At 42.3% G+C, this 17,140-nt stretch overlaps 1 protein-coding gene across 3 annotated transcripts in view; it reads left to right on the top strand.

The window, feature by feature from the left end:
* Window positions 1–15,475, top strand: part of Kctd3 (potassium channel tetramerization domain containing 3) — a 56,139-nt gene extending 40,664 nt beyond the window's left edge. For all 3 annotated transcript variants that reach the window (XM_041635422.1, XM_041635420.1, XM_041635421.1), the window contains 4 exons: window positions 9,260–9,356; window positions 11,560–11,744; window positions 12,336–12,474; window positions 13,836–15,475. In XM_041635422.1, coding sequence (XP_041491356.1) covers window positions 9,260–9,356; window positions 11,560–11,744; window positions 12,336–12,474; window positions 13,836–14,391 — 977 coding nt within the window. In that variant the 3' untranslated portion in view covers window positions 14,392–15,475. The remainder of the gene's footprint in view (window positions 1–9,259; window positions 9,357–11,559; window positions 11,745–12,335; window positions 12,475–13,835) is intronic.
* The last annotated feature ends 1,665 nt before the right edge of the window (window positions 15,476–17,140 follow it).

Raw genomic sequence — 17,140 nt, 5'->3', positions numbered from 1 at the left:
TTCTTAGCCATCTCTCCGGCTGAAGCTTTTCATTTTTATATCGAAAACCTTTGCATGCTGCCCCAAATAGGCCAAGTGTCCATAGTCCAGAAGTCCACACCCCAGTCATCTCTTTTCCACACCCCAGTCATCTCTTTCAGCCCTGTGTGGAATGTGAAATTCCCTTCATTCTGTTAGCTCTTTGTTTAGACTGATGTCCTGTCCTTAAGGTGTCTCATTATGGATGTGAAAATTACAAAAGTCAAAACCCTCCAAACTGAAGAAGCGGTCATCCCGGAGCTCTGGACAGTGTGCTCCTGTGACTCTGCGCAAGCACTTGCTTGGTGGCTACTGTTGGTGTGTTTCTCTGGAACTCAATGCAAAATTACTGCTTTGTACTTTGTGTCTTAAGAAAATAGAAACATTACCTCCATTGTGGTAATGGAGGCTTCTGATCACTTTAATTCTTTTGAAAAACATTTTATTACATTTTGTGTGCGCATGTGTGCACTTGAATGTGCACCCCTGTTCCTCTGCTCCTCTTACCAGAGCACACAGGTGGAGGTCAGAGAGTAAGTTACTGCAGTCAGTTCTCTCCTGCTGTGTGTGTGCTGGGAACCAAACGGAGGTCATCATGCTTAGTGAACAAGTGCCTTTAACTGATGAGGCATCTCACCAGCCCCATTACGTTCTAAGTATTGAAGTTAATCTTCAGAAGACTTAAATTTTTACATATTGGCTTTCAAAATGTAGTAGGGATACATGAAGTTTATATCTCTACTTGCCCCTTTTGGAGCTAGGGATCCAGTCCATACTCCCAAGCCTTTTTCTAACTTGTCAGAATCTAGGCATATTGTCACAGGGACCTTCTGGTGCTGATGCTGCAGATCCTTAAGGAACGATTGCCCTCAGTTTATACATCTTTAATGCATAAAATGCAGTTGTGAAGTATTGTGGGACTGAAGAGATGGTTAACAGTTGAGAGGACTCCTGTTCTTCCAGAAGACATGAGTGTAGGGATAAGTCCCGCCCCTTAAGGGGCGTGTTCGCCTCGGGCTAATGTCTGCCTATAAATTTGGCGAGCAAGCTCCGAGCTCTTGCTTCTGCTTTCCTGGTCTCCACGGGAACGGTGGTTCTGTAAGTCTATTTCTACATTAAAGCTATATATATATTTTTACACTCTGTCTGCATTCGTTTACGCCACTACATTTTGGCGTCCAACGTCGGGCTATTTTGCCCCCGACTCAAGCGGGTAGCCGGCTACCTAACACAGCACCCTCCCGGGTGCTGTTTTTCAGTTCGTGACTCCGGCCCCAGTGCCGAGTCCGAGACCCACTCGGCGACACAGGCCCATTCTGCCTGCCTTGGCTAAGTTTTGCAGCGGAACTCCACTGCCTGAATTAGCAGAAGCTCAAGTACTTGCGGTTTTGCAACAAAAGCTGCCACAGCGTCAGATTTGGTCTGTTACAAAGTGACTTGGCCGGTTGTGGTGGCCCACGCCGGTAGGATTTGCTGAAGGAGGCAGAGGCAGGAGGATCACAAGTTTGAGGCCGGCCAGGCAGTGGTAGAGCACGCCTTTAATCCCAGCACTTGGGAAGCAGAGGCAGGCAGATCTCTGTGAGTTTGAGGCCTGCCAGGCCTTGGTAGTGCACGCCTTCAATCCCAGCACTTGGGAGGCAGAGACAGGCAGGTCTCTGTGAGTTCAAGGCCAGCCTGGTCTACAAGAGCTAGTTCTAGGACAGGCTCCAAAAACACAGAGACCATCACTGGCAGGAACCGATCTTTGCAGGTAAAAAAATTTTCTTTTATAAATAAAATGTCTGAACACATTACTGTTCAAGAATTTAATGATTTTTTTAATTGTACCATGTGGGAGATTTTACAAGAGGTGTCTATCACCCCACATATATGGATCCTTCTGGGATTCGTAGTTTTCATTGGCACCAAATGGTTTGATAATAGAAATATGATAAAGTCTTTACGAGACGAATCCAGGATTCTTAAGGTAGAGATTAAACGCTTAAAAACAATTGAGAATGACAACAATCTTCTCAAGAATCAGTTTGAAGTTCTCCAGGCTGATAACAATCTTCTCAAGAATCAGGTTGAAGTTCTTCAGGCTGATGTTAAGGAGAAATTCATTACTATGGAAAAGGGAACAGCTGATCTGGACCATAAGATTCAGTCCCTTTCTGTAGGAAATGAAACATTAACTGAGAGAATCAAAACTGCTGAATGTGACAATCGGATTTTGTCTAAAGCTTATGACAGATTGACGGAAAGATTGTCAATACAAGAAGGCACGGTTTATGCCATAAAAATTATGTCCAAAGATGAGATGTTATCTCTAACGGACAAACTTCATATTTTAGAATCCTCAATGAAGGCTTTGGAACATAATTCTGGACAGGAGATTCAGACATTGCAGAAGGCAATGGTGAATAGAATTGAAAAGATTGAGGAATTTCTAAATTCTGATGAGGAAGAGCAAAGGGTAGAAAGGAAAATTTTAACTACATCTGTGGGTAAGTCTCTCCGGGACAATTTCCACAAAGCTCTACCTACAGCTCTACCTGCCTTTCCAGTAATAACAACAGAGAAGGTGATTGGTTCCAAAAACCCTAGGGTCATCAAGGAGGATACATGGGAGCCTGTGCGTATGAATGATCTCAAGGAAATAAAACAGGCTGTCATGACTTTTGGGATGCAAGCCTCTTTTGTTAAAGAGATGCTAAGATCTTGGGCCACGACAAGCAGAGCAACCCCCTCAGACTGGCTCCAGCTGAGCTCTGCGGTACTCGAGAGTGGACCACAATTGAAATGGAAATGCTTATTCAGGCAAGAGGCTAGACTCTTAGAACAGCAGGAAAAAGCGAAGGGAATTGACATTTCCCTAGATCAAATTCTAGGTGAAGGGCTCTTTTCTGATCCTCAGGAACAAGCTAATTTGGATGAAAACACACTCTCCATGTGTACTACAGCAGCCTTAAGGGCTTGGGACAGGGTACAAGACCCAGGACAGAGAATGGAATCATTTGTCAGAGTTAAACAGGGTCAGAGAGAACCCTTTAGTGACTTTTTACAAAGATTAACTAAGGCTGTACAAATAGGAATATCTGACCCAGAAGCAAGACGTATAATGATTGAGTCTTTGGCTTATGAAAATGCAAATGTGGAATGCAAAAGGATTTTGGGTCCTTTAAAGCTCAGATCAGCGCCGTTGGAAGAATGGGTCTTGCATACACTCAATGTTGATACATTTGATTATGGCACTGAAGCATGGGTAGAAGAAGCAATTTCCAATGGTAAAAGGAGACACCAGAATACCAAATGTTTTAATTGTGGAAAAATGGGTCATATGAAAAGGAATTGTAGACAATGGATTTTCAGAAATAATAATAATAATAATAATGCATCTTTCAGAAATAATAATAATAATGCATCTTCTAGAAATAACAGAAATAGGAGGACTCAGCCTTCAGGTTTATGTAGAAGATGTGGAAAGGGCAGACATTGGACGAATGAATGCAGGTCTACAAGAGATAGACAAGGCAACCTGATACAGCCGGGAAACGTGAGAGGGGGGGCCTCACAGGCCCCCATGGCAAACATGGTTCAGTCATATCCAGTTTCTGCAGAGAACGTGCCTCATCAGGACAATTAGGAAGCCCCATGCCTACTGTTACAAGCAATAATGATCAGAAAGATAAGTTACGTGTGTTTTGGCAAACTTCTATAAATGATCAAAGACCTAAACTGAGAGTGTGTGTAAATGGCATTTTTATTACTGGCCTGCTGGACACAGGTGCTGATGTAAGTATCATTACCCCAGATTCTTGGCATCCGTGTTGGCCTCTTCAGAATGTAAATGTTCAGCTCCTGGGAATTGGAACCCTATCTCGAGTAAGGCAGAGCACGAGATGGGTTGAATGTATAGGGCCAGAGGGACAAATAGGAAAATTAAAGCCATATGTAGCCAATATCGCAATGAATTTATGGGGTCGTGACCTATTACAACAATGGAATACTGAAATTAACATTCCTGCTAAATCTAGAGCCTATATTTCTGAGAATAATATTAAAAGATATTACAAACTGAGAAAACCGGCCATTCGGGCTGTAAAAGAACAAGCAATTGATGTCCTTTCAGAGATACCAACAGCCTTGCCTCTAAAATGGTTGACTGACAAACCAATATGGACAAAGCAATGGCCTTTAGCTGAGGAAAAGTTACAGGCTTTAAAACAGCTGGTACAAGAACAATTAGATGCTGGACATATAGAAGAATCTACCAGCCCTTGGAATTCTCCTGTATTTGTGGTTAAGAAAAAATCAGGTAAATGGAGAATGGTGACAGATCTCAGGGCCATCAACAAGGTTATTCAACCTATGGGCCCTCTGCAATCTGGAATTCCTTTGCCCTCTTTATTACCAAAAGGATGGCCTCTCATAGTTATTGATTTAAAGGATTGTTTTTTCACTATACCTTTGCAAAAAGAAGATAGAGAAAAATTTGCCTTCACAGTGCCTACTTATAACAATTCTCAACCTTCGAGGAGGTACCACTGGACCGTTCTCCCCCAGGGTATGTTAAATAGCCCCTCCCTGTGCCAATATTTTGTGAACCAACCATTGCAAATAATACGCAAGAAATTTCCCAAATCTATAGTATACCATTACATGGACGACATCTTGTTATCTGATTCAAACATGGATACCTTGAACAGACTGTTTGAAGAAATAAAGATACTTTTACCTAAATGGGGATTGCAATTAGCTCCTGAAAAGATTCAGAAGGGAGATTCTGTTAATTATTTAGGTTATAAAATAGGTTTGCAAAAAATTAAGACACAAAAAGCACAAATTAGGAGAGATCGCCTACGGACTCTTAATGACTTTCAAAGACTGTTAGGAGACATTTCCAGTCTACGACCAGCTATTGGAATAACACCTGATTTAATAATTCATTTGAACAAAACCTTGGATGGTGATAAAGATTTAAACAGTCCCAGAGAATTAACAGCTGAAGCAGAAAAGGAACTGACAATGATTGAGGAAAAATTACAACAGGCACATGTGGACAGGGTGAATCCAGAGCTCGATTGTATTCTCGTCATACTACCATCAAAAATTTCTCCTACAGGAATTTTAATGCAGAGAGATGATATTATTTTGGAATGGATCTTTTTACCACATAAACCAAGTAAGAAACTGAAAACTTATGTGGAAAAAGTCTCTGAGTTAATTATAAAAGGCAAGCTGAGACTTCGTCAACTAGCAGGCATAGACCCAGCAGAAATTATAGTGCCTTTCACTGCTGATGAACTAAAGAAATTATGGGAAGATAATGAACCATGGCAAAGAGCTTGTGCTAATTTTTTGGGAGACATTAATAACAACTATCCAAAAAGCAAGCGGCTTAACTTCATAAAGAGAACTTCTTGGATTCTTCCTCGAATCGTCCGTGATGCTCCAATAACTGGAGCCCGTACATTCTATACTGATGCCAATAAATCAGGGAAGGCAGGTTACAAATCAGAAGACTTGGATAAGGTGGAACAAAGTCCGTATACTTCTGTCCAGAAGGCGGAATTATATGCCATTCTTATGGTGCTAAGGGATTTTAAAGAACCTATTAATATAGTTACAGATTCACAATACGCAGAAAGAGTTATTTTACATATTGAAACTGCTGAATTTATACCTGATGATACTGAACTAACCTCATTGTTCCTCCAGGTTCAAGATTTGATCAGGAACAGGCTTTGCCCTATGTACATAACACACATCCGATCCCATACGGGTCTGCCAGGTCCTCTAGCACAAGGTAATGCAGAAATTGATCAATTATTGATTGGTAGTGTGCTACAAGCCTCTGAATTTCATAAAAAACATCATGTTAATAGCAAAGGTTTGAAGAAAGAGTTTTCAATTACATGGCAACAAGCTAAGGAGATTGTAAAGAAATGCCCTACTTGCTCTTTCTATAACCAAACGCCACTGCCTGCAGGGGCTAATCCAAAGGGCACCCAAAGGAATGAAATCTGGCAGATGGATGTGTTCCACTTTGCAGAATTTGGCAAATTAAAATATGTACACCACACCATAGACACGTATTCAGGTTTTCAATGGGCTACTGCCCTGAGCTCAGAAAAGGCTTATTCAGTAATCACACATTTATTGGAAGTTATGGCCATCATGGGTATACCTGCGCAAATAAAGACAGATAATGGTCCAGCATATGTATCTAAGAAAATGAAACGCTTTTTTGAATATTATAATATAAAACACATTACAGGTATACCAAATAATCCTACAGGTCAGGCAGTTATAGAAAGATCAAATCGTACTATAAAGGATATGCTGAACAAACAGAAAGGGACTGAAAATACCCCCAGAAATAGATTACATAATGCTTTACTAACCTTGAATTTTCTTAATGCTAATGAGAAAGGAACGACAGCAGCAGAAAGACATTGGATAATGGAAAAGTCTGCTGAACTAAATCAACCGATTTATTTCAAAGATGTGCTGACCTCTCAGTGGAAGCCAGGAGATGTGCTACGTTGGGGAAGGGGTTTTGCTCTTGTTTCCACAGGAGAAGAAAAATTGTGGATACCATCAAAATTAATAAAGTTTCGATTTGAAGAGGAGAAACCTCTTGGAAAGGAGAAATGACAACTCATCCACAACGATGATATTCATACAGGTGGTAAGAAAAACATATAGAATGGGGGCAGGGTTCTGTTCTTATCTCCACAGGAAAACACTCATCTTTGAGAAATTCAAGGGACCCTGGATGTTTGGATACTGACAGATGGAAAAATACCTGCCCAATAGGAAATATCAAGAAAACTGAATGGGTTGTGTAAGTAATATTAAACCATATTTCTAAATTTATAAAGCTGGTTTTGAAGTTGGACTCTGGCTCAGTCCCTCTCCAATTCCAAGCCTGTTAGTAAGAGAAAAACCCAGAGTTTCTGGAGTTTCTGTCTCATGTCAAGAGCCATGATATGGGACAGAAAGAAATATGAGTTTATAAAACATCTTTGCTTTTCTTCATATCTATCATACTTTTCATTGAATATATCTATCATGTCTTTCATTGAATATATATATATATGTCTATATATGTCTATATGATTAATGTTTAAGTTTTTCATAATGAACAATGAGTTTTTCCTGAAGTGACATTTGAAGTTTCCAGGAAGAAGATGGGGCCCCATAACAACAACTCCACCTGGTTGATATGACGTCATGATACTGATAGCGCTACTACAAGACCTGCTTTGGGTACCAGCTGCACAAGACAGTTCCAACTTGGTTAGCTGAAATGGTGCACATCTTATACAACATTTTGGCCAGACCTGCACGAAAATACTCAGAGACTATTTGCAATTTTAAAAGACATTATCTTGAAATTTAACCATCATTTTACTTTCACAGGATCCCCCAGAAAGAACGTCGCCCCTATGACAGCTGGAAGTAATTCTAGAGAACGACGTCCCCTCTCCCAGTAAAGTTTGCCCTTGTGTTTAGGGACATCATTTAGGGGTTGATTATAATTAGTATATGATTGAGGGTTGGGGGAGGAATTTTATAAGCTCAGGGATCATATTGAAAAAAAAAAAGAGGGGTGATGGGATAATAGACAAATATATTGGTATAGATTCTTGTATATTGATACAAAGTTAAATTATATTGACTATTGTACGCATGCATGTTTCTACCTCTGTTTAAAACATTTTTATGTATTGACATATTGTATTGATATATATATTGTATATATTTACCACATTGCAGTGTACATTTCTACCTCTGATTAAGATATTTATATAATATTTGTGTATTGATATATATTTACCTACTGCAATGTATATTTGTACATTGTTTATATTTGGAGGTCATTGTCCTCATTTGTTTCACAGTCGTTTATTGTCTTAGTCTTTAAGTTAGATAGATATTGAGAATTATATAGACTAATTGTCATCTAAGTTTGTCATTTATAATTAGACTAATCAGGTTCTTTAGATATATAGAGATTATACTCAGTATAGATAGATAATCTTCAACCTCTTCAAAGAGCTGTAGAAAATGGCCTTTAATCTAACTCAGAGTTTCGTGGTAGTGAGACACAATTGCTCCTGGCAACACCGCTCTATTCCCGAGAGAATGTTGAGCACCAAAAACACTCCACCTGGAGCCTTTTCTATTTGGCAGAACTGGCCTTTGGGCAAAGAAATGCCCATACCTCAACCACTGACACAGATACAGAGCGTGCATCAATGGATCAAACAGGACTGTCATATCCTGCCAAGACAGGGTAAGATAGTTTTGAAAAGTTCCTTGCCTTTAATAATGGTATGTCAGTTATGTTAGGCCTTAGCCAAAATTGGTTGACTCAACGTTGCAAACGAGACTTTGGGTGATTGCCCAGGTAGTCAGTTGTCTCTGTCAATTGTTGCACATTTTGGATATATCTCGTTTGTTGAGTAGTGTTTATTCCCTTCTCAGATCTTCGACTGAGTTGAAGATTATATAATTGTAGTTACTCTTTACATTATTTGGACTTCTTGAGATAGAATGTTTAGCAAAGCTTTTGTTCTCAATATTGTTTGTTGTATTTATTATTTGTTGTTATTGTATGTAGTTGTATTTGGTTTAGTTCTGTCTTATTTAGACAAAAAGGGGAGATGTAGGGATAAGTCCCGCCCCTTAAGGGGCGTGTTCGCCTCGGGCTAATGTCTGCCTATAAATTTGGCGAGCAAGCTCCGAGCTCTCGCTTCTGCTTTCCTGGTCTCCGCGGGAACGGTGGTTCTGTAAGTCTATTTCTACATTAAAGCTATATATATATTTTTACACTCTGTCTGCATTCGTTTACGCCACTACACATGAGTTCAGTTCCCAGCATGCACATGGGGTAGCTCCTGGGGATCCAGTGCCTTCTTCTGGTCTCTGTGAACACATACACACTGACAGACTTAGACATACTCACACTGACACACTCAGACAAACACGGAGGTATACACACACACACACACAGGAAGAAATAAATCTTGAAAAATAAATATTGTCTATTTATTGTAAAATTTAATGCAGATTAACTTACTTTTGCTCTGTGTGTGTGTGTGTGTGTGTGTGTGTGTGTGTATGACATTGATTTAGGGCTTGTGCCACAACAGGAATGACAGTTGTTTGGGGAGAGGAGTGTTAGTATTAATGTGCTTTTATAAGTGAAACCATTCTTGCTCTTGTCCAAGCTTTCTGTTTTCCGACACAGGGCCGTTTGGAGAAAGAGATGATCAGCAAGTGTTTATCCAGAAAGTTGTTCCCATCACTAACAAGCTGTTTGTCAGGCTATCGTCAACTGGAAAAAGGTAATGCAGGCTTCACAGAAGGACATGTTATGTTCAGAAGATGCTTTTGTCTCCCAGAACGCAGGTGCAGTTTGCTAGAGGTGGAAGAATGCACTAGAAACGTATCGAGACGAAGTTCTGTGCTAGTTAGCTACTAGCAAGGTAACGCCCACTCAGAATCATCGCTGACCCTGACGGAACAGACTGAGAGGCCCACAGAAAGAACAAAACCAAACCAAGAAACCTTTGAATTGGAACATTTCCCATCATACACAAATATTATATACATTACTTGTGTCTCTCAGTTGGGACACTGCAGATTTCCTGCCAAGGGTCATCCTTGGCTGATGGTCACGTGACCTGCCTGACTGCCATAGCTCCCAGTTGGCATCTGCATCCCAGATCACATTGTCCTCACTCCTGTGCAGTGGCCTGTCTCACTGTGTCCTGTGCTTGTGCAGCAGGCTGCCGCTCTGGTCCTGAGTGCTGCACATTGGGGCTTTCTTTGTCTTCAGAGATGATTTGTCTGATTTTAATGGTGGATTTCATGGTAGACACATGTACTAAATTCTAAAACTACCCTTTATTAGCTACTTAAATTCAACCTAAGTGGCCTCATCGGTTGCCTGACTGATTAAGGTTCTGCTGTGTAGAGAGTGTACCTTAAGGTAAAGTGATAAAAGCAGAAGTCTTTACAGTTGCTGGCTCAGTGGACATTGTAGAAGTGAGCTTTCTGTTGTTTTGTTTCACTTTGAAAACCATCATCCCTAGCTTTGCTGATCCCCCACCCCCCGCAGGCCAAACAAGTGAGCGAGCCTAATTCCTAGTGGTAGTCATTAAGCAGACAGTTTCTTCTCAAGGTTGCTGGTGCTGGTACTGTTCCTAGAGTTCCCTGCTTGCCTCTCTTTGGCCTGTCTCTGTTTACAAGGCATGTTCCTGAATATACTCTGAGATTGGATAGGTTTTATTTTCATCTAGATTGCATGTAGTCATTAGTAATTATTGACAGAAGTCCAGAAAACGACTAATGCACCTAAACCATCCCACAGATGGAGTGTGTTCTTAGAACCGTCCTACGGATGGAGTGTGTCCTTAGAACCGTCCCACAGATGGAGTGTGTCCTTAGAACCGTCCCACAGATGGAGTGTGTCCTTAGAAGATCCCACAGATGGAGTGTGTCCTTAGAAGATCCCACAGATGGAGTGTGTCCTTAGAACCGTCCCACAGATGGAGTGTGTCCTTAGAACCGTCCCACAGATGGAGTGTGTCCTTAGAACCGTCCCACAGATGGAGTGTGTCCTTAGAACCGTCCCACAGATGGAGTGTGTCCTTAGAACCGTCCCACAGATGGAGTGTGTCCTTAGAACCGTCCCACAGATGGAGTGTGTCCTTAGAACCGTCCCACAGATGGAGTGTGTCCTTAGAACCGTCCCACAGATGGAGTGTGTTCTTAGAACTGTCCTACAGATAGGGAGTGCCTTTTCTGCCCTGCTGGGGCACCAGACATGCATACGTGAATAAAATAAAGCTTTTTGAAATTTCTACTAATTGAAATAAACAAGAAATCACTTAGTCTGCTAGTGTCTTTAAAAGTGATCATAGCAGACCTTACAGGTGGGGAATTAGTTAATGTTTATACCAGATGGTTTACTGCAGCGTGTGTGGCCTGTGTGGCCAACAGAACTGGCTGCTCCACTGGCTGTGCCCACTGGGCTTCATGTACACCCCAGTGGCATGGGTGTTTCACGACCCCCAGGTGCTGTCCTCTCAATCGCCTGTCCCCAGTTGTGCCTTTTTTTTGCTGATCTGCTTCACTCATGCAGTTCTGGAACTTTTGTGAGTTTACGTTGTAAAAGGTTGTGCACAAGCTTGAGTGATTTTCTCTCTCAGCATCAGTATATTCCTTTACTCTCATTGCTGTCCCCCTCTTCCCTTTCTCTCTATTTTCTCACCTCTTCCTTCTGAAGACTTCCTCATTCCCAAGATGGTTTTTGTGACCAAATTATTTCTCTTTCTTTCAGTTGAGAACACACTAATATATGAGAAGTTTTTCTCATTCAGAAAAACAAGACTTGATTTTTCTGTCAATTCTCTTTGAGCATTTTAAAACTATTTTAGGTACATGTTCATTTGTGTGACTTTGAAAATCAGAACTTACTGAAATGTTTGAGTTGTACAATGTAAGTCATTGCACCCTTCAGTCTACAGTGTTCTGTCTTTGCAGGATCTGTGAGATCCAGGCTGTGGACTGCACTACAATATCCTCGTTCACTGTGAGAGAGTGCGAGGGCTCTAGCAGGATGGGCTCACGGCCCAGGCGCTACTTGTTCACCGGCCACACGAATGGCAGCATCCAGATGTGGGACCTGACCACGGCTATGGACATGGTCAACAAGAGTGAGGACAAGGGTAGGCAGCCACGCAGAGACTATATTAACTACAACACTGCTTGGCCTATGGCTCAAGCTTATTCCTACCTAACTCTTAGATCTTAAATTAACCCATTTCTATTAATCTGTGTATTGCTACGAGGCTGTGGCTTACCGGAAAGGTTCTGGCATCTTTCTCCTTTGGGAGCTACATGGCATCTCCCTGACTCTGCCTACTCTCTCTATATATATCTCTTCCAGCCTGGCTACATTCTGCCCTGCCACAGGCCAAAGCAACTTCCTTATTAATCAGTGGTAATAAAACATTTTCACAGCATACAGAGGGGAATCCCACATCACAGTACAATTTTGTCACAATCTGACCTTTGATCTCAAGTTTTCTTTTTTAAATATTTATTTATTTATTTATTATGTATACAATATTCTGTCTGTGTGTATGTCTGCAGGCCAGAAGAGGGCACCAGACCTCATTACAGATGGTTGTGAGCCACCATGTGGTTGCTGGGAATTGAACTCAGGACCTTTGGAAGAGCAGGCAATGCTCTTAACCACTGAGCCATCTCTCCAGCCCTGATCTCAAGTTTTAATGAATGCTTCCTTCTCTCTCCAGATGCGGGCGGCCCCACTGAGGAAGAGCTGCTCAAGCTGTTGGACCAGTGTGACCTGAGCGCGTCCCGCTGTGCTACCCCCAACATCAGTCCTGCCACGTCTGTTCTTCAGCACAGCCGCCTTCCAGAGTCCAGCTCCAGGTGGGTCAGAGAGTAGGGAGTGCATCCTAAATGAACTGGGTTTCTCCGGGAAAGTGTCCGTTGCTGTAAGCTTGAAATCAGATTCAATGATATTGAATTGTTCAAATATTAATCAATTTTTATTTGTATGCATAGCACATTCTTTTCATAGGAAAACATTTTAAACTTTTATTGAGTTTTTTTTTTTGACAGTTTCATACATGTATAATGTGCAAGGAAAAAATATTGTGCTCTTTCATGTATGTGGCGTGTGCTGTGATTGACCTCTGGACTTCATACATGCCAAACATGCTCTTTACCACTGGGACCCCCAGTGATACACTTCCCCAGCAAGACCACAGCTGAGCCTTCACAAGCAGCATCACCAGTTGGGGACCAAGTGCTTAAATGCCTGAGACTATGGGGACATTTATCATTCCAACCACTGTAGGGAATGTCATTCTGTGAAAAGGAACTCACTGTATTAGGGTTCTCTAGAGTCACTGAACATAGAAGACGAATCTCTCTATATATAAATATGCGGAATTTACTGGAATGACTGCCAGGCTGCAGTCCACCTAGTGCAGCAGTGGCTACCTGAATGGAAAGCCCAAGAATCTAGAGTTGCTCCGTCCCACGAGGCTGGCCTCTCAGCTGGTCTTGTGTGTGTGCTGGAATCCCGAAGAAGTGGACTCCAGTGCCAGTGAGGGAATGGACATACTGACAAGGAGAGGGCAGGCAGAGAACAAACCCTTCCTTCTTCCATTGTCCCTATGTAGGCTTCTAGCAGAGGGTGTGGCCCGGATTAAAGGTATGCCTTCCCACCTCAAGATCGGGATCACAACTGTGCCCTCCATTTCTGGATTGTGGTTCATCCCAGATATAGTCAAGTTAACAACCAAGAATAGCCATCACACATACCCTGAATTAGGAAGATCACTTATCAATAAGTTTTCGTTCTTATTGCTCAGGTTCAAAGCTAATCAAAAGTGTTTAAGTTATCTTGTCTAATTTCATTTTAAGGCATTGTGTACTTAATATAATAAAGTGTTTTGCCTTTTTCAATCATATTGACAAAAACTTTCAAATTCTAAGAATCCAAGGGCCAAATAATTGAATTACATTGATTCCTTATTGGTTTTAGCATCTATTTTCCTTTTTTCCCTGCTATTCAGAATTTTTGCTTGATTGTGAATGCATGTGTTACATTGCTAATTGTATGTAATATGGTGTGCTTGTCAAATGCATTCTTATAGAGAGGTGTGGATAGTAATATGCATTATGTTTTTATGATGTTTTAGTTGTCAGTTTAACTGCTTGAGATATGCTCTTGAGACCTGGAAGTAAAGTTATAACTTGTCATTTTAAAATCTGTCTTCCAGCCTTCAGCTCCAGCACCATGAAACCATCCATGAAGCAGCCACTTATGGCGCCACGCGGCCTTACCGAGAGAGCCCTTTGTTAGCCAGAGCGAGGAGAACTGAGAGTTTCCACAGCTACAGAGACTTCCAGACGCTTAATCTCAACAGAAACCTAGAGAGAGCTGTTCCAGAAAATGGTCCCGTGGGTCCCGTGCAGGCTGAAGTGAGAGGGGCAGCGGGGGAGTGCGGTGCTGAGAGAAGGTCCCCTGGGACAGAGCTAAGGTGTGGGAAGGAGTTGGAGGGGGGGTTGGAAGTGCAGAAAACCGCTGAAGGGTTGTCAGAGTCCAAGAAAAGATCAGCGGAGGATGAAACCGAGCATAAAGTGGAGTTACGAAAGAAAGGATTTGAAGCAGGAGGATTCCTTGGAAGAAAGAAGGTTCCCCATCTGGCTTCCTCACCAAGTACCTCCGATGGAGGGACCGACTCTCCTGGTACAGCATCCCCATCTCCAACAAAGACCGCTCCGTCACCTCGGCACAAAAAGAGTGATTCCTCAGGCCAAGAGTACAGCTTGTGAACTCACCCAGTGCATGGTAGTTTCGGGAAATTTACACAGAGAACAAAATTCCCTAGGTTTCCCACTACATTGGCTTTTACATCAAAACACTATAGGATACAATTTGACCAGGTAAGTGTCTTCTGAGCCGGCTCTCCTGAGGCAGGAGCAGAGCATACCCTCCTAAGGAGGCACAGTGGTGCGATCCTTGGCAGCTTGGAAGTAGCCTACTCCCGCAGGTGGGCACGTAACAGCGGTTTGTGAGCGGAATCATTCCGTGTCCCCTCCGTGCTGCCCTTTTGTCCCAGCACCGTGGTAATCATGGTAGTGCCCTTCGAGCATGTGAGGCGATGGGCCATGTTCCTAATCAGTGGCTCAAGACTTGTCTTGCAGTGGTACCCTAATCTTAATCACAGAATCTCCTTGGAATGTGGCTCCCAACCCTTGTGATTGCGAAGTGTTTACTAGATACCTGATGAGGTGCTATGTTGTGAAGAAGTCTCATGTAACTCAAACACTATTTCTGGAGCCCAGGTTCCACTGTGCACTACGTCTTTAGGGTTGGTTTGTTTCATTGTGGTCATTTCTGATCCTTGTTGTTGGGAGATAATGCAGCATGCGTCACCAGTGTTTGATACCTGAAGTCTGTCAAGTGGGGACAACTGTTCGTTTTTGAATAGATGAGATAATAATGACAGGGAAGCTTGGTGTCCAGAAGGGCGACCCTCCATTTGCTGGTTTTCCCTACTTCAGGAGCCATTATGTTTGTGCAGTGTCTCACGGGATTGGAGTTCTAGATTTGGAGTTAAATGCTTCCATCTGTAAAACTGTTGTTTTGACCTATTTTGAACTCTGAGAGCAAAAGAAAAATTTTTGTACATTTTCTTCATTCCATTGGGATGGTTTACACACTTCTGCAAATGGAGAAAATGTAACTGTAAACCCATGAGCATTCACTTGTAATGATGTATAATTCCCATTCCCAGAAGTATAATGACATTGGAAAAAAAATTCTTTAAAATTAACTATATTGTCAGTGATTTCACAAAAAAAAAAAAAGAACCCTTGTATTTATTTGTCGATTAAATCAAATGAGAAAGGTTAAGGCAGTGTGTCTTCAGTTCTTTAAGGAACACTATCCTGTTTAAGCTCTACAACATGTGTTTGTAGAAAAGCAACATTGTATTTACCATGTAAGTAGACCACTAAAGAACAGAGTGCAAATTGATTGGGATTAAAATTTCATAGAAAGATGATGTGAACCTTAATCCCATCCTGACAATTGGAGGCTAGCCTGGGCTCCATCATGAACCTCCGTCTCAAACATGGAAGAGTACCTTGACTAAAGCACGGATTGCAGATTCTGCAGGCCTAGCCTTGTGTCTCCCATCTGTAGGAGAGTGGGTTCCACTTTTCCAGGTCGCTGTGTTCCTATTGCCAAGGTTGTGACTCAAGTACAATCTGAAACACATCTGGTGAAAACAGTGCAAGCCGTTTTGTTGCAGCTCTACTGAGTGAGGTAAGTATTCTCATCTCACAGGGCATAAACTTAGCCAGTGGCCAAGCCAGCTTTTGGACTGAGGTCTTCTGTTTGAAAAACCTACAGTTTCCTTCCTGGCTCCCTCATCAGGATCACTTGGCATTAAATAGAGCTGTCCTAGCCCCGTTCCAACCTTTGGTGCATTTGCGTCTCTGGTAGTAGACTCATTTTGGTAAGGGAGCTGCCGTTGGTTTTAATGCACCCTGGATCAGAACATGCTCCCCACATTCTGGTTTCTTTAACCAGGTATGCCTCTCTCGTTTTCTATGTGTAATTGAGGATTGCTAGAATAGTCCTTCATAAGTTTATTAAACTTAGTTCACATTTAAATATCTATTCGCAGCATCTTGGCATGTATTGTGACTATTATTTCGGCTGTCCTTTTCTCACCAGCTGTATTTTTATGTAGATGCCAACATGAATGCTAGAGTAGCATGGTAAACTCTAGATTCCGAAACTCTTGGGTTCTTCATCTGTGTAGCTGATGTCAAGGAAGAGCTAGAGGAGCACAGGCGGACAGGAAGGCTGGAGTCTTCTTGTTCCCAGAAGACGGTAGGAGGAGAAATGACAGGAAGGCATAGGGAAGGTTGTCTAGACAGAACAGACTGGGGAGGGAAAGACTCAAGGGCTTTATAAAGTACAACCTAAAGTCCCTTCAGCAGACTCTAGACTTTGGGTCCCTCTCAGCCTGAAGGGATAAAGCTGTGCCTTTTGCTTTCCTGGCAGCTGGATCTTGTGTTTTTCCCAGATGTAGAATTCTTTGTCCAGTCCTGGGAAAGAGCTCAGTGATCCCATAGACAAGCCAGCACCTCATTGCATTTTCTCCGAGACTCACCCAGGGTTTTAGATGACGTCTGTGCAAGTATGCCTGACTGACAATCAGAAGGACTCGGGTCCCCTTTCCTGCAGTGGAACTCCACTACCTGCAAGGTCAGAATCCCCAGTTAGTGCCCCCCCCCCAAGTAGGGAGTAGCAGGTTGGTAGAGTTGTGCTCATCCCCCCTGAGAAGGGGGTAGCGGGTGGATAGAGCAGTGCACTTTTATCTTGTGATTGGAATTCTGCTGCCACTTCTTCGCCAGAAGCACAAGCGTGGGACCCCAATAATAAGAACATTGATAGTCATTGGTCATATTCCTGATGGATGGACCCCAATAATAAGAACATTGATAGTCATTGGTCATGTTCCTGATGGATGTTGGGAGAAGGCTGATTCCTCACTGGGTCTGCATG

The sequence above is a fragment of the Microtus oregoni genome, unplaced genomic scaffold (genome assembly GCF_018167655.1).
Source record: "Microtus oregoni isolate MIOR12 unplaced genomic scaffold, Mior012 000047F_ref0000412, whole genome shotgun sequence".
Taxonomy (NCBI): domain Eukaryota; kingdom Metazoa; phylum Chordata; class Mammalia; order Rodentia; family Cricetidae; genus Microtus; species Microtus oregoni.
This window is presented reverse-complemented; position numbering and strand designations above follow the sequence as displayed.